The sequence below is a fragment of the Oryctolagus cuniculus genome, chromosome 6 (genome assembly GCF_051225735.1).
Source record: "Oryctolagus cuniculus isolate XC-2025 breed Fujian yellow rabbit chromosome 6, ASM5122573v1, whole genome shotgun sequence".
Taxonomy (NCBI): domain Eukaryota; kingdom Metazoa; phylum Chordata; class Mammalia; order Lagomorpha; family Leporidae; genus Oryctolagus; species Oryctolagus cuniculus.
The window spans coordinates 38,835,592-38,858,473 of NC_142872.1; the positions used below are offsets into that span (position 1 = coordinate 38,835,592).

A 22,882-nucleotide genomic window follows, 5' to 3' on the forward strand; every position below is an offset into this window, starting at 1 on the left:
AGGCACCCACCTCACCCAAAAGATCCCTCCACCACCAGGCACTCCCCAGGGCGGCTGCTACACCATTTCCTTTGGGGTGAGGATTGGCATCTTTGAAAGTAGCTCCCTGCACCACTCTGACCGTGGTCACCACCATCGCTGCCCCAGCCACACGCTGATGGTGAGAGTCTCCCGGGAAGGCTTCCCCAGGCTTTCCCATGTGAATCACCAGGGCGTCTTGCTAGAATGCAGATTCGAGATGTTTAAATCTGGGGAGCTGGGGACCTCAAAACTGTGTTTCTAACAATCCCCAGGGCTGCAGGCGCTGCTGGTCCAGGCCATAGAGTGGTGATTCCCAACTTGTCTACAAATTAGAATGACCTGGCTGTTTTTTCCCCAAAACCCAGGTCACAGACCAGACCCAGTATTCAGGGGCCAGAGAGTAGGGTGTTGTGGAAATGGAGCACACTCCCAGCATCAGGGGCTCTCCCAGGTGCTGGGCACAGAGCAGTGAGGGAGAACCCCGCCCTCCTAAACAAGGAGCCAATAGGCAAATAGGTCTAGGCCGGGGCAAGCCAGGAGGGACATGGACAGTATAGATAGAGAGAAAAGGGAGAGGACCCCCCCCATGAGGAGTTCAGGAGCACCTCTCCAAGGATGTGACCGTGAGCTGATCGCGCAGGCAGTGTACGGGCCGGGCTGGGGCACTCGGGCTAAGGCAATGTCAAGGGCAGAGGTGAGGAGATGGGAAGCGAGGAAGATGGAGGCATTGGGAAAGGAAGTCCTGCCTGGCCTGGCCCCCAGCCCCAGACTCCCCAGGAAGGCACAAGGGAGGGGCATATTCTCATAACGCCCTTGGGGAGAAGAGCTCCTACCCCAGCCACCGGTGTCACCCAAGAGGACAGATGCAGGTCCTGAGTCTGAGGCCAGAGGCAGAAGGAGGGGGGACGCCGGGGGACCCCCGCGGGGCGGGGGTGGTGGTGTGCAGCAGCCCCTACCTCTGGCTGAGAGCTTCTTGGTGTTGATGATCTTGGCGGCATACTCCTGGCCGGCCAGCACCTTCACACAGCGGCGCACGACGGAGAAGGCTCCCCTAGGACAGCAGAGACGACAGAGGCGGTGAGGGGGACCCAGGGCTGTGCGCCCAGGGAATGCAGGCGTGCACGCAGCCACACCGTGCCAGGGAGGGGACCGCCATCACAGCGGCCCAAGCTCGCGGAGGCTGCCTGGCCCAACTCAGGAAAAGGGCCGGGCCAGAGAGACCGAGAGAGGGACCCAGACGTGCCTTACCAGAAGCTTGGCCTCATGTGACAGCCGCCTTCCAGGGGCGTCAAAAGTCAGGCTCACCCAGGGCCCAGAGTCTCTCCCACGTCCAGTGGTGCGGCACTCTGCCTGCTCCTTTACCCCACCCCCCCGCTTTCCGTATCCGTAAATAACAAATCTCGGAGATCCTCTTTCTAGATCAGAACACAGACAGCCCTCAGGGCACAGCATGTAACTCTGGGGCCTCCTCTGCTTCGCCTTGCCAGTCACTGCTGATGGACACTTGGTCTAGTTCAGTTCACAGGTGTGATAAATAGCAGGTGCACGACTAACCTGATGCAGGGGTACTTCAAAAGGCTCATGGAAAAACGGGGCGAGAAGATAAGTTTATGTGTAAAACAATTCGGAGATTCATGGATGATTGTTTTCATAATACACATTTTCTCTGAACATTTCAAAAACCCCTCGTGGGGTGTGGTCAGATTTCCCACTAGACCCAAGAAGACAAATGCTGTGTTTTCTCTGACTTGTGGCCAGCGTACGGAGTACAAAGAAAGGAATGTATATGAGTGAAACTGACACCTTGAAATGTGATTGTTTAGGGCCCTTGTCTATGCTCCTGCAGAAACTGTGGTCTTTCTACTCTCTATTTATTGCATTCTTTACTCACTGGAGGATTAAGTCCATGACTATAAAGTAAATTGAAAATGCATTACCACAAAAATGGAAAGGGGGGAGAAAAGAAAGGCAGGAGGAACGAGGCAGGGAGGGAAGGCGGAAGGGTGACATGTGTCACCGTGGGCCTAGAATTGTATGTATGAAAGACCTGAGGCTTGTTCTCTTTATATACATTTCAGAAAAAGATGTTTAAAAGCAAATAAAAAAAGAATTGCATTTCCCATGTGCGCGCATTCTGTGGGACAAAGTTCAAGAACAGGTGTTATTTGGTCAAGCGTACGTGTTGTTTGGCAATTCTGGTGGACAGCGAGAGACTGTCCATGGCACACCGCCACCCGTGTTCCCACGTGCACGTGCAGGGAGCAGAGTCCTGTGGCCTGGCAGACACAGCGTGTTGGCAAACCTCTTTATCTTGGCTAGCGAGACGGTGGGAAGCGGCACCTCACCATAGACTGCCTTTGTTCACATTAAGAGGGAAGCGGAGCATCTTTGCACATTTTAACAGACCCAGAGATTTTATCCTTAAAGTGCTAGTGACTGAAAGAGAACTTGGGCCAGGCTGTGACTTTCATAGCCCATAGAGAGGAAACTGTTGCCACGTGGAATGTAGCCTATTTCCCACAGCATTTCACTTCTCAAGAAAAGCTGCTAGTCTAGCTATTGATGAGAGACTTCCTAATTTTTGAATACTGACACCTTATCTCCCAAGAATCTGAGCATTGTATGGGGCCAATGAAATTCAGCGTGAGGGGAGGCTGGCACTGTGGCACGGTGGGTAAGCCACCGGCCGTGACGCCAGCATCCTGCAGCAGAGGGCCACTTTGAGTTCCGGTTGCTCTAGTCCCTTTCCAGCTCCCTGTTGGTGTATGTGGTAAAGCGGTGGAAGATGGCCCAGGTACCTCACCCTCCTGGGAGACCCGGATGGAGTTCCTGGTCCTATCTTCTGCCCGGCCCAGCTCCGGCCATTGTGGCCATTTGGGGAGTGAACCAGCTGTTGGAAGACCTTCTCTTCTCTTCTCTTCTCTTCTCTTCTCTTCTCTTCTCTTCTCTTCTCTTCTCTTCTCTTCTCTTCTCTTTTCTCCTCTCTCTCTCTCTCTCTGTCTCTCCTTTAAAGGTTGATTTATTTATTTCAAAAGCAGAGTTACAGAGAGAGAAAAAGAGAGGCAGAAAGATCTTCCATCCACTGGTTCACTCCCCAAGTGGCCTCAATGACCAGGGCTGGGCCAGGCTGAAGCCAGGAGCCAGGAGTTTTATCCAGGTCTCCCACATGGGTACAGGGACCCAAGGACTTGGCCCATTTTTGCTGCTTTCCTGGGCACATTAGCAGGGGGCTAGATCAGAAGTGGAGTAGCTGGGACTTGAACTGGTGCCCATATTGGATGCCAGCACTGCAGGCCATGGTTTAACCCACTATACCACAGTACTGACTGATCTCTCTCCCTTCTCTCTCTCTCTGTCTCCCTACCTGTCTTGCCCTCTCTCTGTCACTCAAATAAATAAATAAATCATCTAAAACACAGTGGGTTAAGCCACCACCTATGATGTCAGTGTCCCATATGGGCGCCAGTTTGAGTCCTGGCTGCTCCACGTCCAATTCAGCTTCCCACGAATGCTCCTGGGAAAGCAACAGCAGATGTTCCAAGTACTTGAGCCCTGGCCACCCATGTGGGAGACCCAGATGAAGATCCAGGCTCCTGGCTTTGGTCTGGCCCAACCATGGCTGTTGTGGCCATTTGGGGAATGAACCAGCAGATGGAAGATCTCTCTCCCTGTCTCTGTCTCTGTCTCTGTCTGTCTGTCTGTCTCTCTCTCTCTCTCTCTAACTCTGCCTTTCAGATAAATAAATAAATCTTTAAAACGTACAGACACCCCAGTGTGAGGGAGGGGGTGTCCCCGACAGTTAAATCACTACTCAGGACACCCCCATTCCATATGGGAGTGCCTGGCTGGTTCAAGTCCCAGCATCTCCACTTCCCAGCCAGCTTCCTGCTAACGCACCTGGGAGGCAGCAGATGAGGGCTTAAGCACTGGGTCCCTGCCACTCACAAGGGAGACCAGGATGGAGATCCAGGCTCCTGATTTTGGCCTGGCCCAGGCCTGACTGTCACAGGCATTTTGGGAGTGAACCAAAGGATGAAATCTGCCTCTCTCCCTCTCTCTCTCTCAGCCTTTCAAATTAACTGAAAATAAATTGATGAAAAAAAATTTTTTTGACAGGCAGAGTTAGACAATGAGAGAGAGAGAGAGAGAGAGACAGAGAGAAAGGTCTTCCTTCCGTTGGTTCACTCCCCAAGTGGCCGCTACGGCCAGTGCTGCACCGATCCGAAGCCAGGAGCCAGGTGCTTCTCCTGGTCTCCCATGTGGGTGCAGGGCCCAAGCACTTGGGCCATCCTCCACTGCCTTCCCAGGCCACAGCAGAGAGCTGGCCTGGAAGAGGGGCAACCAGGACAGAATCCGGCACCCCAACTGGGACTAGAACCTGGAGTGCCGGCGCAGCAGGTGGAGGATTAGCCTAGTGAGCCCTGGCACCGGCCGATAAAATATTTTTTAAAAACAGTTAAAAATGAAAGTCCGTGGGAGGACTGGTTCTGGAACCTAGGCTCCCCTGTGCACTGTGCACCACAAGGCCCACTGCTCCAACCCAGAGGGGTCGCTCGAGGGGCTTGGCACCTGCCACACACTAACGACAAGAACAGGGCCTCCCAGGCAGGCTCCCCACACGAGTCACCCCGGCACCTTGCTACAGTGCAGATTCTGATTCCTTGAGTCTTGAGTGGGTCAGGTCTTGTGTCGGTCGCTTGGGTCACACAGCAAGTTATGGGCAGAGCAGCAAGTGAGACTCAGATGCTTGCACTCCTGGGCTTTTGATTTCCGTGCCCAGGGAGGGAGCCTTTCACTTCCAAGCATGCTAGCCCCTCCCAGGCCCCTGACCAAGCCACAGCCCTTCATAGCCTGCGAACTGTGAGCCCAAGCAAGGCTTACAGGCAGCACCAAGCCACAGAGAGGCGCCGACCAGAGAAGAGGCCAATGCAGGCAGGCAGTGAGGATAAGAAAGAGGATAAGAAAGAGAGAGCATTCATGGTGACCAGACCCTAAGAAACAGGACCCTGCACGCAAGCTGATGAACGGCCAGGATCCACGGGCACAGCAACAGAGCCTCCCTGGGTGTGCAGCCCCGCCTGCCCCTCACCAAGAAGAAGGCCGCGAGACCCCAGTCCCCTGCCCTGAGGTGTCTGCCCCTCTCCTGGCCACCAGAGCCCCCCCACATACAGGAGAAACCCCCTTGTCTGTAATCACTCCCACAACACTTCTCTCACACCAACCAGCGCTCCCACCCCAGACACCTGTTGGATGTCCTGCAGTTCCATCATGACACTGGCTACCCGGAGTTAGTGCACGCCACACAGGCTAAGGGTTCAGAGCCACAAGACCACCCCATAATTTCAGGTGCAAATCACAAGATGGGGTGCCCCGGTTTCTCATCCTGCTGCCTAGCTGAGCCGGCAATCGGGGTTCCCACAACCCCCTCGTCAGGCATACTTTCGTCTGAGGGTTCATAGAAAACACTGTGGCCTGGTTTATTTTACAGTGAAGAGGTAAATAGGCTACGCCCAAAACAGCCCGACGGGGAGGCACAGGGCAGGGGGCTGCCAGGGGCCTGAGCACAGGCTCCTCCGTCCCGTGGAGCTGGGGGACTCCCTGTGGTCGCGTGCGTATGTTCACCAGCCCGGAAGGCTCTCAGTGCTCCACGCTTTACGGGGCTTATGGAGACTCCCTCCCGTAGGCATCAACTCAGCCCCCTGCAGGATGGGAGGTGGGGCTGCAGGTTCTAAGTTCTTTGGCATGGCTTGGTCTTTCTGGTGACCAGCTCCCACCCAGGAACCCACCAAAAGTCACCTTGTTACAACAAAAGGTGCTCCACCCCTGGGAGAAACGCCAAGAGGGTTAGGAGCTGACTTGGAAGACTGGCTTTCAGAACAAAATCAGCCACAGCACCCTACCACTAAGGAAACAAGGAGGGTTCTGGGAGCTGCCTGCAAGAGCCAGGGATGAAGATCAAAGGCGTCTTTCTAAGGGGTCACAGCCTCGCCGCCGAGAGCTCCCCGGCTGGCCCAGGTGGAGACAGCAGCGCACCTGGCTGCCTCTGCCACCATGACCACAAGTTCCCAAGGGCTGGACCTTGACCTTCTTCTCTGCCCCGGGGGCCCAGGGGCCCCATATCTGGTGCCCATAGTGCCTCTGCGGGTGCTACTTGTGGGAACAGGAAGTGGATGCAAGCAGCAGTGAGAGGAACCCAAACGAGACAGGACAGGGGGTTTGCAGTGAGGGGCATCAGGAGTAGGAACAGGCCTCTGGCAGGGAGGGGTCTCTCAAAGGTGCCTCTGCTACCCAGGTAGGGCGACCCCAAGATTGTAGGTTCCCACCAAGCTGGAGGTCATGATTCTTAAAGTCCTGGGGGAGAAAACACTTCAAGCGGCCACATCTGGAAAGTCCTGAGAATTCTCTGCGGGGAGAGGAGGGCTGGCAGGGGGGAGGCGCGAACTCCCGAGTGCCGGAGCTGAGCCTCCTCCTGCTCTCCGGCAGCAAGCCCTGACTCGGCCCAGAGCTGAGCCCAGTTAGTGTGTGCTGGGTGGTTGGATGGGTGGAGGGAAGGCGGGAGGAACTGCTATCACTTCTTTAGCAAAACATAACTCCACCCTTAGATCTACAGTCATCAAACTGACTGCTTCAGAAGCCCAGGTTGGGTGGTGGCAGGGAGGATGTCTTTCAAAATTCCAATTCCAAGGTCCCACCCAGGGAATCTGCATTTCTGCTCCCACATCCTCTCTCGGAGAGCCTCTTGCAGCCAGCTCGGCACTGTCCTATCCGTCTTCTGGGGAAGTCCTGCTACAGATCCTGCCTTCCCCTGGGCTCAGCACTGATGGGGGCTGTCTCAGGAGCTCTCTGCGGGGGTCTTGGCGGATCCCATGAATCTGGGCTCTGCCCCAAGGAGCGGGGGCACAGCGCTGCATCTCCAAACCAAGAAAAGCCACTCACTGTGCTTCCTCCTCGGACCAGCACCGACTTGTGTGTCGACCGGAGGCTCCTGCTGGGGCTCCTCACCGTGGGCCCTGCACCCCTGAAGGATGCCCCGTGCGTCTGAGTGCGCGTGTGCACGTTTTTTCTGGGGCAAGGATGCAGAGCTTTTATTAGGTGCTCAGAGGGAGGTACTTCTCAAAATCAGCTCAGAGCTGCCGGTGCCAAGGGCACTCACTGGGCTGCACCAGCCTGGGAGCTTCCTCCTTTCAAAGGCACGCTCTCCAGCAAGCTCTCATCTGCCACGTTGGAATAAGGACCCCCCACGTCCCAAACTCAGAAGCTCAAGCCTCCAGTGAACAGGCAGTTCCTATGAGGCTGGGAAGAACGCCCAGGGCACCTGCACTTCTTCTGCCTCCACCAAAGGTGGGAGAGCAGGGGCTCGGGGTTGCAAAGGCCTGGCCCGATCCTAGCTCACCCCTAACTGTGACACTGAACTTGCCACTTCAGCTCTTGGTTCCCTCCCATTAGAGGGCAATCATAGCATCTACCTCCTGAGATGCAGGCGGGAGAAGAGGCGAGACAATGGGTGCAAAACGCTGGGCACGGGGCCAAGCACTTGAGCACAAGAGTACACAGCGGGGCGAGGCCGGGGGAGCAGAGCGGCTAGAAAGAGGTGACGCAGGGGCTGACCAGGCAGCCCCTCTTTCTGCTTGTGCAATTCAGGTCCCCAGCCCCGCATGGGGCTCCAGCACAGCAGAGCAGATAAGAGTCCGGTGACAGAATAGAGAGGGTGGGCAGTGAGTCTACAGCCCTCGCCTTCTCTCTTCTTTATCTCTGTATTCTTGTCCTGCATGCGTGAGCGGCCGCAGCCCAGCAGCCATGGTGAACAGAAAAGCCAGCCCACTCCTCAGCTGCCCTGAGCTGAGCAAGGGGCCGGCAGGTGGGCAGGCAGGCAAGGGCTTGGGAACAGGACAGGCAAGGAGGCCAGGGTGGAAGTGTGAGAGGTGAGGGAGTGGCCAAGGCTCCAAAGAAAAAAGGATGAGGCCTGGGTGTGATTGGGGGAGCCCACAGCAGGTCCTGGGGCCCCCGAGAAAGCATCCCTGTGCACAAAGCGGGAGGGAGAGGGGGAAGAACAGGCATTTGGTGCAGCAATTATGATGCCTGTGTCCCACATTGGAGCCTGGCTTCGGGTCCTTGCTCTGCTTCCAATCCTAGCTTCCTGTTCCTGCACACCTGGGAGGCAGCAAGCGCTGGCTCGAGTGCTCAGGTCCCTGCCCGAGTTTCCGGTTCCTGAGCATTTGGGCAGTGAACCATGGATGCAAGCTTTCTCTTTCTCTGCCTCTGTCTTCCTGCCTTTCATAAATAAAATAAATCATTTCTAAAAGGAGGAGGCGGAGCGTTCCTGGGTGTCTCGGGGGGTGTCAGCAGCCCTGTCCAGCCCCTGAGTGTGCGCGGCAGGAGGCTGCAGGTGCATCACCCCGAGTACCACAGATGGACCCAGGTGCGGAGGGGCGTGTGAGAGACAGGCAGACCGTGGATGGCAAGGATGGGCCCCAGCACAGGTGGACCTCAGTTTCCCCATTTGCAACACAGAGGCCTTTCCAGTTCTGCCCAGCAGGGTTTTTCTGGTGGTGGGAACACACTGGGTGGTCCAGTGGGGTTGTCCCCAGCCACGTACGACTCCCGAGCACTCGGCTTGCGGAGGGGAGGGCTGAGGAACCACAGCTCAGCTGGCACAAGCAGCCTCTCTAATTCCCGAGGGTGAGTGCAGGCACTCCTGACTCCGGCGTGCAGAGTTCAAGCCCTGGTCCAGCCACTTCCTGCCAAGTCTCTCCCCTGTAAAATGTGGATGAGGGAAAGAGAAACCCCTGCGCAGTAGTCGCAAGGACTCGGCGAGACAGTCAGGTGGGCAGTGAGCTCAGCAGGGTCCCCGGAGCGCAGTAAATGCTCAAGAAGCTGCGAGCATGCAGGCATCTCTGTACAGGGAAGAGAGCGGCTGGCGTGATCAGAGACCAAGCAGACCTTGCTCGCCGAGCTCAGAGAGGCAACCAGCAGGGGAAGAGGCAAGTGGGGGCCACAGCAGGGAAAGCAGCGGCGGCCCCCAGGGCTGAGCATCGTGCCCTGTGTGCAGCTTTATAGGAGCAGGCAGGGGCCCGGTCCACTTGCCAGCAGACGGCCACAGAGGTGCAGCCACGGAGGTGCTGGGATGTGGGAATGTGCTAATGGGCTGTGAAGAGCAAGTGTAGCACTGGAAAATTGCTTTCTGGCCACCTGGCAGGCGTCGCGTTGCTGGCTGCTGGCCGCTGGCCTGGTGGGGCAGGGGACCCACCACCCTCTCTGGCCTGGAACATCAGCCAGCAGCCAGGTTTAGCACCAGGAGCACAAAGAGGGGCAGCAGAAGATCTGAGTCCTCACCAGGCTCTGTGACCAGCTTGCTCCCTCTCTCTCCAGGCCTCAGTTTCCCCATTTGGGAGACTGGCCGGACCCACTGCAGACAGCATGGTTGCCCCCATTTCCTCCACTCTGGAGCCCTGGGGGTCTCGTTGCCGGTGCTCCCCACAGTTGTTAGGGTCTTCCCTGCCTCCTCCAACACACCCAGAGGCTCCCTCATTCCAGAAAAGTTCACACAGCCTCCTGCCCTCCCGAGGAGCAAGAAAACCAGGCGCCTTTCTCTGGACCCAGCAGCCCGGGCCCTTCCCTCCTGCCTTCCTCTCTGCTGCCAAACTTGCAGAACAAATGTCCGACATCCGCCGCCTCCTCTTCCCACCTCCCACGCTCCATGAACCCACCACAATCTGGCGCCACCCCCGGGGTGCCAGGGAAGAAATACTCGTGCCAGTTTCACCCACCCAGTGCCTGCTGCCACCCCCGCCCCTTGTACCCAGTCTTCTTTGCCTGCCCCACACCAGGTTGCCTTTGGCCCCCACTGACCACAGGGCTTCCAGCAGTCTCTCCCTGGCCGCGCCTTCCCTGCCCCTCTTCCCCAACTCTGCTGCGCCCTGTTCTGTCTCCGCCATCCTTTTACCACTCCCTTTTCCCCGCTGGGATTAACTGGATCTCCCTCTGGGGAGGCTCTTACAAACTTAAAAAAAAATTTTTTTTTCTTTATTTGAAAGGTCAGAGACAGAGACAGGCAGAGAGAGAGAGTGAGAGCGCGTGCGCGCGCGAGAGAGAAACCTGTGGATTCACTCCCTAGCACCTGCAACAGCCCAGAGCTAGGCCAGGCTGAAGCCAGGAACCTGGAACTCAATCCAGGGCTTCCACATGGGTGGCACGGACCCAATCACACGGGTCACCACCTGTTGCCACCCAGGACGTGTCCTGGCAGGAGGCTGGAATCGGAAGTGGAGCTGGGACAGAAACCCTGCAGGCAGACCAAGCAACATCTCAACCACCGTGCCAAATGCTGGCCCCCCACTCAGAATGTTAGTAACACGACTCGATCCGGGCATTGTTCTGGGAAAAGGTCGCAGCTTCCATCTCTCCCATTGCACAGATGAGGAAATTGAGGCCAGGACGTTCAATCCAGGACTCCCGACTCCTAGCCCATTGCTTTTTCCAATATCCCATGCTCTTGGATCAGGGGAACCCTAACTTGGGGGCCACAGTTGGGTTTTTGAGAAAGGAGAGCTCAGAAAACAACACTCAGCTTTCTGTGCGTCGGCGTGAGCGTGAGTGGCATCTTTACAGGGAGTGCGGCTTTGACTCACACGAGATTCTCTGAGGACTCCTGGATTCCCCAGAGCTGGGGTCAGGTTCATTCAGAAACAAAAGAAAACTCCTGCATAAAGTGTTTTGGCGAGACCCACCTCCATGTACCTGAAGCAAGTCCTTTGCCTGTGAAATCAAGAATGGATAAGTAACTTTCAAGCTTGCTCGCTGTCTCTCTGTATTTCCTTGTTGGGCAACAGTATCCTTTCTTAGTCATAAACAAAAGCAATGCCGCTCTGCAGGTGCCCAGTGGCAAGCGGGCTGGGAGGAGATGGGTCTAGCCCTCAGGATCCCCTTGGCTTGCTCTTCCCCTCTCCTCCCCTGCGCACCGCGGCAGCTCTGAGCAGATCCACCAGCCAGAGCATCACTCAGCAGGAAAATCCCAGGGCCCCTGTCTGCAGCCACACCTCTCCCCTCCTCCTCGCCGCTGGCCGCCCGGCTGCAGCCGCCCACTCCCGGGCTCCAGAAGATGCTGCAGGGACACAGTGTCTTCGAGTTGCACCCTCCCCCCCTCCCCCAACGCCAACCCAGCAGAAGCCCAAGGGAGCCACAGAAGGCCTGGGAACCGGAAGCTTCTGTTTGCTGCAGGGAACACTGAACCAACAGAAGTTCCAACATATTCCTTGTTTTGGCTGTGCATGGGTTTTCTTGAATGGGTTACAAAAAGAAAAAAACAGAAAAATATTCACAGTGCTTGGAGGCAGGGCCAGGGGGCAACAAGGCAGGGATGACTTGGGAGGGGGTAGCCTTTTTGATGATGATTCCTGGCCCGTCCCTGGGGCATACCCCAAGGCTGTCAGAGGCCTGAGCATCAGTGAGAGAGGCTCTGAGAGGGAAGACGGCGAAGCACGGGATCCGAAAGAGGCCGGAGTGGCCACTCGTGGGTGTCAGCGACTCGTGCAACACTTGGGACCTTAGTGGCTCCCTCCGTAATGCAGCAGAGACCCCTCGCCCCTGTATCCTGAATGGGACGAGGAACCCCAGCCCTGTGCAGTGTCCCACTCCATTCTTGCAGCAAAGGCGAGGGCTGGGGTACTGGTGGGAGGGACGAGGGGGTGGGTTTGCGTGTCTGTCTCCTGGAGCTGCGGCCAGCGCCGTGTGGAGGAGCAGCGCTGATGCTAGGCAGGTCTTCCTTGTGTTCACCTGAAACCTGCCTGCTTTCCCGACACAGTCTGCCTGCTCTGCCTTCCGGAGACCCTAGCGCCCCAGGATGCCCCTGCAGACACAGGGGACGGGACGCAACCTTTTCTCCCAGCCGGAGGCCCCAAATCCTCCACACTCTCACCTGACAGGGCTGCCGGACCGTCACCAGCTTCTGGGTCCCCCTTCCACACAATCTACAGGTCATTAACAGTGCTGCTCCTACAGGGCATCTGGAAGTTGGGGGTGGGCTGAACAGGCCAGGGAAGAGAACCCCAGGCCCCCGGAGGCCGAGGTATCCCCCTGAGACCCATGCCCCAGGACCTTGACCCTCTCCACCATCTTCCCTCTGGGAACTCCTATTCAGCCTCCAGCTTCCTGAAACCACCTCCTCAGGGGAGCCTGCCCTGATAGCTCCTCCACCCCAACCAGTTGAGGTCTCTTTGCAGGTAACAGTTCTGTGCCTGTGGTCTCAGCTCTCATCCAGTTGCATTTAAACGATGGCTTCTGCAGTGTTTTAGTTACTGCTGGCCTGGTGCCAGAACGTGAGCCCCACGCGGGCAGAGCCTGCCTGAGTCTTGCGTGGGGTACATGCTGGGTTCCTCCCAGGGCTGCCGACAGAGAAGGCACGCACAGGAAATAGCTGCTCGGTTTGGATGTAAGGCTCACGGATGTGTGCCTCCTTCTCCAGCACAGAAAGTCCTACTGGCCCTACGGCCTCTTCTGATACCGTGGTAGACGGCCATGCCCCATGCCCCACAAGGCCCGAGAGCGCCCGGGCTGGGTCTCAGTGGGCTGGGCTGCACCTGTCTTGTCTGGAATGAGAAGCCTTCCACAGGGCCGCAGAGCAGCCCAGAAGAGGATGTGCCACGGTCAACAGGCATGCAGGGGATGGCGGGCAGTGGCAGAGCGGCTGCATAAAGTGGGGGAAGGGAGAGACAGGGAGACCAGAGAGAAGAGAGAGAGGAAAGGGCACAGAGAGAGCCCAGCAGTCCTGCCATCTTGCTATGCCTGCCCTGAGAGGGGCACTTGGGCAGTAGGCCTGCTGGAACCAGCATGTGTGTGCATATGTTTCTATGTGCACACCGGGTGCTCCGGGGAGCTGGTGTGCAGCTGTGTGTGTGTGTGTGTGTGTATGTGCGTGTGCACTAGCCATGGACTGTGGCCTCAGCCCACAGAGAGGGCTGTGGCTCCAGACTGCAGGGGATGCTGGCAGCAGTGTCACCGGGCTGGCGGAGGGAGGCAGGGAGGAGGGAGGACGGCTCAGCCGAGTGTCAGTGTGGCTCAGCCTGTGTGGGGGCGGCTGCGTGGGGGCGGAGGGCTGCGGCATGCACCAGAACATGTGCGTGCCTGCCGCGCTGATGGCTGGGGGCGGGGGAGGGGACGGCCGCCCCTCGCCTGTCCCTGCCACCTCCTCCTGGAGGTCCTGCCCTCTAACTGCCATCCTGGGGCCTCTGGCCCCTGCCCATCCGCTGCTCTGGCCCATGACCCTGGACAAGCACTGCTCTCTGGACGCTGGCTCCACCGTGCCTGCATCTACGGCCCTTCCATTTCTGATGCCAGAGATCATCTCCTACATGTGCCCTCTACAGAGGGTCACAACCCAATGGGCATTTCCACCTACCGAGGTATTATGAATCCCATTTGTCAGATGGCAACACTGAGGCACACAAAGGACAAGCGACGCACCTGGGATGGCCCAGTCAACTGGCAGCAGAATCATGATTGGAAAACGAGTGACAGCTCAGAGCTTGCCGCCCACACACAGGCCTTCTTCCCTTGTCAGCGGGAAAGAGGGAGGATGTCCCCCAGATACAGCCCCAGCAACCTTCCTCCCTAGGCCGGGTGCTGGAGACCTGGACGCAAGCCCCAGAGCCAGCTCCCCCACCTCAGCCCAGCTCCACAAGCCACAGTCTTCTCATCTATAAAATGCATGAGCGAGCCAGGACCCTCTCCCTCCGAAGTGAGCCCACGGATGGGGCTGTGTGCACCGAGGAATAAAAGCCCACCACCTCCCCTCTGGGTGGGGCCTTGGACCCAGGGTGCTGGCTCTCCAGGGTGCCACTGCCCACCCCTCTAACCACTCTGCCAGGGACAGGCAGCACTGCTAGGCATCTTCTACGCACATCAGAGCTCGGGCCCCAGGACAGGTCTTGGATACTTGGGGCCCTGGTTCCCCAGGGCACCGAGCTGCCTCTGGCCACATGGCCACCTTCCAATCTGCAGCCAAGCCTGGCCCATAACACAAAGCCATGGAGGCAAGAGGGGGCACAGGCGCAGGGGCCACCCTTCCTACTCTCTCCATCACCCTTGCTGGCCAACGGCAGGCCCCACAACCCTCCCCTGATGCCAACGCCACTGGAGCCCATTCCCTGTTTCTAGAGAGAAAAGAGTGGGCCGAGTGCTCTCCAGCTGCCCTCCCTCCCTCTCCTGCTCTCAAGTAAAATCTCTTCCCAAGGCTGCTGGTTCAGCTGGCTGACTACTCAGGCAGACACAGGGTAGGCTCTGCCGGGGGTGGGAACCAAAGCCGAAAATGTCCGAGGCTGGAGGAGGCCGCCTCCTCCTCCTCCTCCACCTCCGCCTCCTCCTCCTCCTGCTCCTCTTCCTCCTCTTCCTCCTCCACTTCCTCCAACTGGACCCCTTCCCAGGGCCCTCTGGTGCTTCCCCCACCCTGCCCCCATCAGCACTCCTGCCTTTCGCAGAGATTCTGGGCCAGGCCCTCCTGACACCTGGAGCAGGTATAAGCAGCACCCAAGGAGGCCTCTGCGCCCTCCGTCTAGGCTGCCACTCTTCTCTCAGCCCTAGTGGGGGCCAGGGGAGAATAAATTCAGGTCAAGGGGGAAGGGATGAGCTCATCTCTGGGTCCCAAGGGACAGCCCCACCCCAACCCCCTAGGGGACGTGCAGTCAAGCCTCAGCTCTTCTGCTTTCACTTCTCCCATGGGTCTTTGGTGCTGTAACATCAAGAGCTCCCAGAGACCCCTGCTCAGTGCCTGGACTCCAGCCAGTTGCCCACCAGGGCAGGGGAGAGGCAGGTCCTTTCTCACCAGCAGCCAGGCGCACGCTGGACTGCCAGGTGGCGGCAGTCACCGGGCAGGGTGCCAGGAAGCCCTGGAGAGGCACTTGCCCTCCTCTCCAGCAGAGCGGGACAGTGCCCTGCAGCAGGAAGCTCAGGGCCCCTCCTGGTCACCCGCAAGTGGTCTGAAGTGGGCGCTGGGAGGGGACTCCAATTCTGTGTGGTGACTGTGGCATCCAGTCTGGTGGCAGCCAAGGGCCATCAGCTGAAGCACAGGGCCCACACTGCCAACACAAGAGGAGCCACCGCCCCGCCACCAGCCGTGGGGAGCTTTGGTCATCTCTCTCCCTCCTGCCTCCAGCTTTGCCAGCTGCAGCAAAAGGTCACTGTGGAGCCAGCCACCTCCCACTTTCTCTGCGTGCCCAGCCTGTGGCAGCAGCCACGGTCACCCCTCCTCCCTCCCTGGAGGCCCACTGAGGGCCAGGCGCGAGGCTGTATCTTGGCACGCACCAGCTCACAGGTGGGCAGAGGGACGTGTGGGAGGTGGGCCTATGGCTGCCTATGGGAGCCCCTTCAGTGCTACAGAGCAATGGGTGGCGAGTTTGGAGCCTGTGCCCCTAAAGGCCACCCTGGGCACTGCCCCTCCCTGCCCGCTCCCTGAGCTGTTGGGCACAGGAGCCCCCCGCCTCCTCGGTGATGTGCCCCAGCCTCTAGAACACAGATCCCCGAGTCTGAAGCCAGACCACCCCCTCCTTTCCTCCAAGATAAGCATCCTCAACCTAAGGCCAGTGCCCAGCCTGCCCCAGGTGCCGGAGGCTCCTGACATTACACGCGACACGTGTAGGCTTGTGCGCTTTTCTGGGGAATGCGGATTTGGACTTCCATCAGATTCCTGGAGGAAAATGTGACCTAAAAAAGGTTAAGAGCATGGACAGTTCTGGAAGGAAGAATCTGAAATTGATTAGACAGGGCCTAGCCATGCCTGCCACCCTCGGGTTTTGCTGCCACGGCCACACCAGGGCTCCCTGTCCCCTTAGATTCTGCCCCCGCCCTGGACCTCCCAGAGCCGAGGCAGGCAACAGAGCCGAGAAGATTCATGAAGGATGTCTGTGCTCAGTCACCCTCGCAAAACCTAGTCCCCGTGAGCCCCGTTTGCTCTGGGGGCAGAACCTCACTTTTCTTTTCACTTTGAGCACTTGAGTCACATCTCGCCTCTGTTTCCCTGGACCCTGTGACGCAGTCCTGCCAGGGCCCGGCAGCTCCTGGTGAGGGGATTCTCAGGTTCCAGGTGGGACTGGGACAAGCTGGCGAGGAGCCCTTGCACGAGTTCAGCGACAGCTCCATCCTCCAGCACAGCCCTGAGTGTCGCATCCCTGTCCCCGCTGCCCACAGACAAACACCCTCAGGCAGGCAGGGTGTCTGCAGACAGGAGTGAGCACACGTCTGCGCATGGATGCGCGTCTGCTGGGGCGTGCGAGTGCGTGTGTGCAGGCAGCCATAGGCCCACCTCCCACACGTATGCAGACACCAGCATGAGCTCACACACACACACACACACACACACACACGCACACACACTCCCACATGAGCCTGTGAGCCCAGGCCTCACACATGCACACATGCATGCACACCTTCACAGACCTCACACAGACCCGTGTCCAGACCTCACAGCAACACCACTGAGCCTGTGTCTCATATGTGCCTCGTTACACACTCCCAGACCTCACACTTGTGCCTGAGGTGCACACAGCTCGGACCTGCCACACATGCGCATGCACAGTGACCGCATCCACACTCCCTGGTCATTGGCACTCCTTGTGCCACTCACAGGCACGCACCCTTCCAGGGCACACTTGAGTTTCCAGGCCTTGCACATGAAGCACACACCAACACCTCTTCCTCGTGCACACGTATGAATGCTTGCACACCCTTCAGTGTGTGCAAGTGCATGCCAGAGTCAGTCCTTACACAACACAATCAACTCCCTTCCAAAGTCCTTAGAAAACACCACTTAGCGGCCCCCCCAGATCTCACAGCACCACACACCTGCTTACAGGGCCCCTCTGCCCATGCTGCTGCAGCCACAGCAGGAGCCAACCTGGGCCCTGGCGCTTCTTTGCCCACAGGGCAGGCAGATCCTGCCTCCAAACTGCACCCCAATTCCCAGATCCACCCCGGGATCCTCCACAAACCTAGCTGGGGGAATCTAGGAATCTTCCCTGGCACTCCACAGCCCACTGGGCTACCCTGAGAGGCTCCCTTCTCCCCTCAGCCTCACTCTGTCCTCTCTACATCACTCATCAGAGGCAGAAAATGAGTTCTGGGCTGCGCAAGTTTGCCCAAGACCAGAGCTGCTGCCCGCTTCGCTCCGCCAGCCCCTGGGACTGCAGTATCCCCCCCAGCTTGCCCGGGTGCCCCTCCCTTCATCCCAACACCCAGGAAGCCTCCTCAGCGGCTCAGGCATTAACTCCTACTGTACCAGTGCCCTCGCTCCTGACAAGAGCTGGGAAAGAGGACATGGGGAAGGGATGTGCTTACAGGGAGAAGTTGGCCACTCGGCACTGTCGCTGCAGGTGTCTAAAATCTAGAAGCACTACCTGGGAGGTGGTGAGCTCTCTGTCACTGGAGGTATCCAAGTGAAAGCCAAATAGCCACCTCAAGCAAAACTAGAGGAGATTCCCGTTTTAGATGCAGCTGACTCAGAACCCCCCCCCCCCCGACCTCTTTATTTTAACCCTGTGTGAGTTTCTAAGAATCTGTGCATGCCGAAGTCATGTCTACTTATGTGCATGTGTATGTGTGTTTTCCCAGACATACACTGTTCATCCATCACCCCAAAACACACACACACACACTCAGCCAGCTGGCCTGGCACATCTGTGTACCTGCAAACATGCCCATGCCTAACTCTGGGCACCCTGTGCACATGCAGGTGCCCCCCAGCCCATGTAGCTTGGCTTCAACTGTGTGCACAGGAATGCCCTGAGCACTGCCGGTACGCCCCGCCCCCACCAGCCTGAGACCTTGACACCCCCTTCCCTGAGTGCCCTCCAGGACTCCCTGGGGTACAACTCACTTTCCCAGTTCCTCGAAGAGCTGGTACTCTTCCGTGAAGCGGGTGCAGGTGATGGTTGCCATCCTGGTACCGGGCGGGCAGGCGAGGCTTGGGGCTGTAGGACCAGGACTGGGGTGCACCTGCTCTGCTCCCGGAACTGGGGGCCGCTCGCCTGCCCGTGCTGCTGAGTGCAAACAGAGAAGCGGCTTGACTGACGAGCCCCGGGCTTCTGAGCAGGGCACTGTGGCTGCTCACAGCCTCGCGAGCCTTCGTCAGCATCCAGGTCCCCATGGCAACCACCTCCGAAACGCCCTGTTCCCGTTGCCCCGGTAACTGCCTCCCCAACACCTGCCTGCCTTCCACTGCGAAACCTGCTCCTGGACGCTGTGGCCCTCCCTACCACACATAATACTGCAGGCCTGTGAGTGCCCCGGGGGCGGACGAACCCAGCACCCCCCAGGGTGTGGAGCCGAGGGAGGGGCCGCAGGAGGGGGCAGAGAACAAACTTCATCCACAAGTGATCCTCTTCCTTCTTGCCTCCCCCACCTCCAACTGCGGGGGCCTTCGAGCAGACAGGATGGGATGAAGTGGGGCAAAGAGGCAGTTTCCATGGTGATGGCCAGCGGGTGCCACATCCCAGGATGGTCCTCAGGAAAGACAGGATGTAGTTACCCTGGCAACTTACCTCCTCAGGAGAGACAGGTATTGCCCCGTTGCCCTGGCAACAGCTGGGTTCTAAGGTTCACAGGGAAACGACTGCTAATTCACTGGGATGTCTCTCTGCGGATCGCTCTGGTCCCGGTAACAGCCTCTCTGTTCCCTCCTGCACCTTGTTTTGCTTTTGCCTCTGCCCTTGTTTCTTTACTCTGTCTCTCTCTGCTCTTCTACCTCCTTATCCAACACACCAGCACTCTTGCGTGGGGGAGATGCACAGGGGAGACCCCAGGATTCGGGAGGAACAGCTCTGGCTGCCTGCTCACCACCACCCCCCCACCAGCTGTGATGGTTGGTCCCCTCCTGAGGCCTCTTCCACAACCTCCCCTCCACCCCATGCCCCCAGAGGGACCACAGCAATTTGGTCTCCTGGGGCTCATGTCCCAGTTTCTGCCTGTGCTTCAAGTCAAGGTAAAAGAAGCCAGAAGCAGCTGTGGGGAGGCAAGTGTGACCTGGCCTACCCAGAGCTAGGCCAATGACCATGGGCCTGCCTGCAAGTCTCCCTTCCCAAGGAAAGTGGGCACCTTCCCGGCCAAGTGCAATCCTCTGGGGCATCAGCCAAACCGACAGCCTCAAGACCTCACTCTAAGGCCTGGGGAGCAAGGAACGGAGACTGGAGTGTAAGATTTGGGATGTGAGCCCAACCAACTCCAGCATTTAGTGGCTGTGTGGCCCTGGGGGAGTCACTGAGCTTCTCTGAGCCTCCAGCTCCTTGTCAGCTCCCCTGCAGATGGAGGCTGAGAAGATGGAGTGGACTAAGGGTTGGGAAGGACTCTGGGAAGCATCTGAACACTTGGCTTCTTCTTGGTTTTCAGAAGAGGAAAAGCGGGGTTTGGGATGGGACCACTTCCAGCCCATCACTCTAGGTTGCGCTTACAATCTCAGGCTCTATGCTGCCACCTCCTCCACTCAGGGAAAAGGGTGCCTTAGTCCAGTGCATGGTTTGCCAGGCTGAGCTGCCCTCCAGCATCCAAATCCGCTGGGTTTCTACCTTACCCCTTCTTAACCTCCAAGACACCTTACAGGTCACCTCACGTGCTGGACATGGGTATTCCCCAGCCCCAGCCAGTGCCCAGCTCACTACTCAAAGTCTTGTGTCCCTGGAGACATCCAGGTACCCCCCCCCCACTTTCCTCCTGGGAGACGAAGGTTGGAGAATGTGGGGTGAGTGCTCCCATTCAGCCGCTTTTCCGAGGAGAGAGGAGGGAGGGAGGAAGGCAGGCAGAGAGAGGAGGGGAGGCACGCTGGGGAGGAGGGGGTAATGGCTCAGCCACTAATTGCACCATTACCACCTTCAGAAAAAGGAAAAACCATTCCGTTTTGTTTCTGCACACAATATGCTTCCCGCTTCTGCCGCCAACGTTGCAATTCAGAGGCAGCGAGGAGAGGCCTCCTCCCGGGCCGTGTAGCCGGTGGGCAGCGGGCAGGGCACGGAACCTGGCTGAGCTAGAAGGCTGCAGCTCCGCCCTCCTACCCCGGACCCTCCCTGGCCTGCCCTGGGGAGGGGATGGCTGCCCGCATGAAAGCTCTGGAGCAGCCCGAGCGACCACTGGGGGCAGCCGGCCATGGCCCAGGGAGAGGACTCCACGGCTCCCAGGCTCTGGGCCTCAGTCTCTTCAGCTGTAAAACTGAGTGCTTAATACTCCCTACCTCGGGGGCTGTTGTTTTCATTTTTATTAACTCTCATTCCATGTGCAAGATAAAGACACAGAGAGAGAGAGAGAGAGAGAGAGAGAGAGAGAGATCTTTGTCAATTGGTTCACTCCCTGAGTGGCCAAAATACGGAAGGCTGGGCCAGGCCAAACCCAGGAACCTGGAACTCCATCTGGGTCTCCGGTATGGGTGGCAGTGAGCCAAGTACTTGAGCCCTCCCCCACTGCCTCCCAGCGTGTGTATTAGCAGGAAGCTGCATTGGAAGCAGAGTCAGGACTCGAACCCAGGCACTGTGATTTGAGATGCAGGTGTCTTAAGCTGTGACTTAGCCACTTTGCCTAACACCTGGCCCCAGGGCTGTTGCATTGGTTAAAGAGAGGAGCACAGCAACTGACGCAATATAAACACTCAATAACTAGGGACTTGGGATTACTGAGGGACCCTCACAGTCCCCTCCCCGGCTCATGGAAGCATACACACCTTCTTCACGTCCCAGCACTTCAGGGTGCTGTTGCGCTGAGTCCCTGCTGGAGCTTGGCTCAGGGTTAGGACACCCTGTTGGCCAGGCCTCATCTACAGCTGTTCCTATAGAACAAAGGGCTGGGGCCACAGGGACGGGAAGTCACAGGGACCTCCAACTCATCAGGTGCCAGCAGGGTGATAATACAGCTTTCAAGGTCAGCAAGTTAAACACAGAGCAAACGTGCTGTGAGGCCGGGTTTATGCAGCTCTAACACTCCCAACAAAGGAGGTGATGGTCCTGTTCCGTCTGGTGCTGGCCCGACCACCTCTCCCTGCTCACTCACAAGGAGTGCAGCACCAGCAGGAGCCAGTGGCAGGGAGAAGGGGCAGCCTCAGGCCCCTGGGAGAGCCAGCCGGGGCACGGAGGAGGCTGTGAGGGCTGGAGACCCTGTGGATGGCCGGGACAGAGGGTGGCTCGTGTGGCAGCAGGGGTAGGCGCCCAGCCCTAGTCCACTCTGGTCACCCTGCATGCATCGCTCAGCTTTTTCTTCTCTGTGTTTGCTCCCATTTCTTCTCTCTCTTGCAGCTCTCTTTCTCAGTTCTCTCTGTCTTCCCTATTCCTCTCCACTTTTGTTTCTGTATTTCAGTCTGTCTCTTCTTCCTCCCCTGCTGGTCTGGACCATGCAGGTGGCACTGGGAGACTGGCAGGTCCCAGGCTGCAGGGTCCTGATGGTGGAGAGATGGCTGGAAAGGAGGGTGGGACAGGAAGGGGAGGAAGGGGAGGGAGAAGAGGAAGAGACCCCCTTAGCAAGTTTCTTGCACACACACACACACACACACACACTCACTCACATGAATTCTTAACCTTCGAGAGCCTAGCTCGGGGGTGTGCTGAGTGTAACTGCCACTCTGCCAAGGAGGGCTAAGTGGTAATTCACTGCCTCTCCTGTGCCCGTGAGGCTGCCAGCTGTGCCCGGTGGTGGCAGGCAGCAAGGAGCCAGCCATGTCTCTATGGCACTGAGAGAATGAGCGATGATTGCATCAGGGGAACCTTCCTGCCAGACTCCCCACTCCCCAGGGCCATGGCAGGCCTGAGAGCAGCACGTGTGCTCCCATCTGCAACACGCATGTGGCCCCAAAGCACACGGCCTGTGGGCCACAGGCTGGCGGCCAGGGGTAGGAGCCCTGAAGGTTGCTGAACACGGCTCCAACGTGCCAGAATGAGGATGGGCATGGGAGCTCGAGCAGGCACCCATGGTTGTGGTAGGCACAAAGGAAACCAGAGCTGAGTTCTTGGGTGATGGGAGCTCCGGTGGCATTGTGACAGCAACGCAAATGCCACCATCCGCCGCCCTCCCACATACTCACAGGCATACGCCTGAGCTGCGGGGTCTTGCAGGACCTGGGCAGGCACCACAGAAAGCGTGCTTTGCAAAGGGTCCCCGCGGGGCCTGTCCCACTACGGGTAGCAAGCATGGGGCACAGAGTCCACGGAAAGTGGGCCAGGAGGCAGGGGCTCCTGCCGAGGGTCTGGGGGGAGGGCGACTGGGTTATTCACTGCAGCCAGGAGTGCCAGGCCTGCGTGCAGCTGAGGGGTAAGTGAGGGCCAGGGAGCGGCACAGTCCCCTTGGCAAGCCTCACAGAGGCACCTCTTGCAGGGGGCAGTGGTGCAGGAAGCCACAGGACAGGGCACCGTAGCTGCTGGGCTGAGGGTTGCACAGCACAGCCTGCAGTTAGGGCATCCGGGCTCCAGGTTGGGCAAGCTTGCAAATCTCTTCCCTCACGCGGCCCCCACTTCCTCCGGAGAAAGATGGGGCAAAATGTTCGTTCAATGATGCCAAGGACACAAACAGAAGTTATTCCCACCTTAGTGCCAGGCCCTGCGCGAAGCACTTGGCATCTCGCACTCTTTCTACCTCACAGCCACGGCGGCTGAGATCAGCACCGTCGAGGCCATGCTGCAGGCAGGATGTGAAGGCCCACCCAGGGCCTTGCAGCGGGGTTTAAGTCCAGCTCTGCGAGGCTGTGGCACCCCGGCCCTGGGGTCTCAGGGCCCCGCTGGGGAGCCCACACCCTCTCACAGTCGCCCAGGTCACAGGCAGTCGAGAATTTCTGACTCCCAGAACAGTGCTCCTTCCCCGGCCCTGCTCTGCCCTCCCTCTTCCTGGCGCTGCTGGGGGTGCTTGCCTGTGT

At 58.3% G+C, this 22,882-nt stretch overlaps 1 protein-coding gene across 8 annotated transcripts in view; it reads right to left on the reverse strand.

The window, feature by feature from the left end:
- Positions 1 to 18,133, reverse strand: part of CAMK2A (calcium/calmodulin dependent protein kinase II alpha) — a 59,501-nt gene extending 41,368 nt beyond the window's left edge. For 2 of the 8 annotated variants that reach the window (XM_070076311.2, XM_089334963.1), the window contains exons 1-2: positions 17,882 to 18,128; positions 978 to 1,072 (exon numbers count right to left, since the gene is read on the reverse strand). In XM_070076311.2, the coding sequence (XP_069932412.1) occupies positions 978 to 1,072; positions 17,882 to 17,943 (157 nt within the window). In that variant the 5' untranslated portion in view covers positions 17,944 to 18,128. Of the gene's footprint in view, positions 1 to 977; positions 1,073 to 17,881 lie in introns of all 8 variants that reach the window. The other 6 variants (XM_070076312.2, XM_070076314.2, XM_070076310.2 and 3 more) reach the window with 5 other exon arrangements.
- Between the last annotated feature and the right edge of the window lie 4,749 nt (positions 18,134 to 22,882).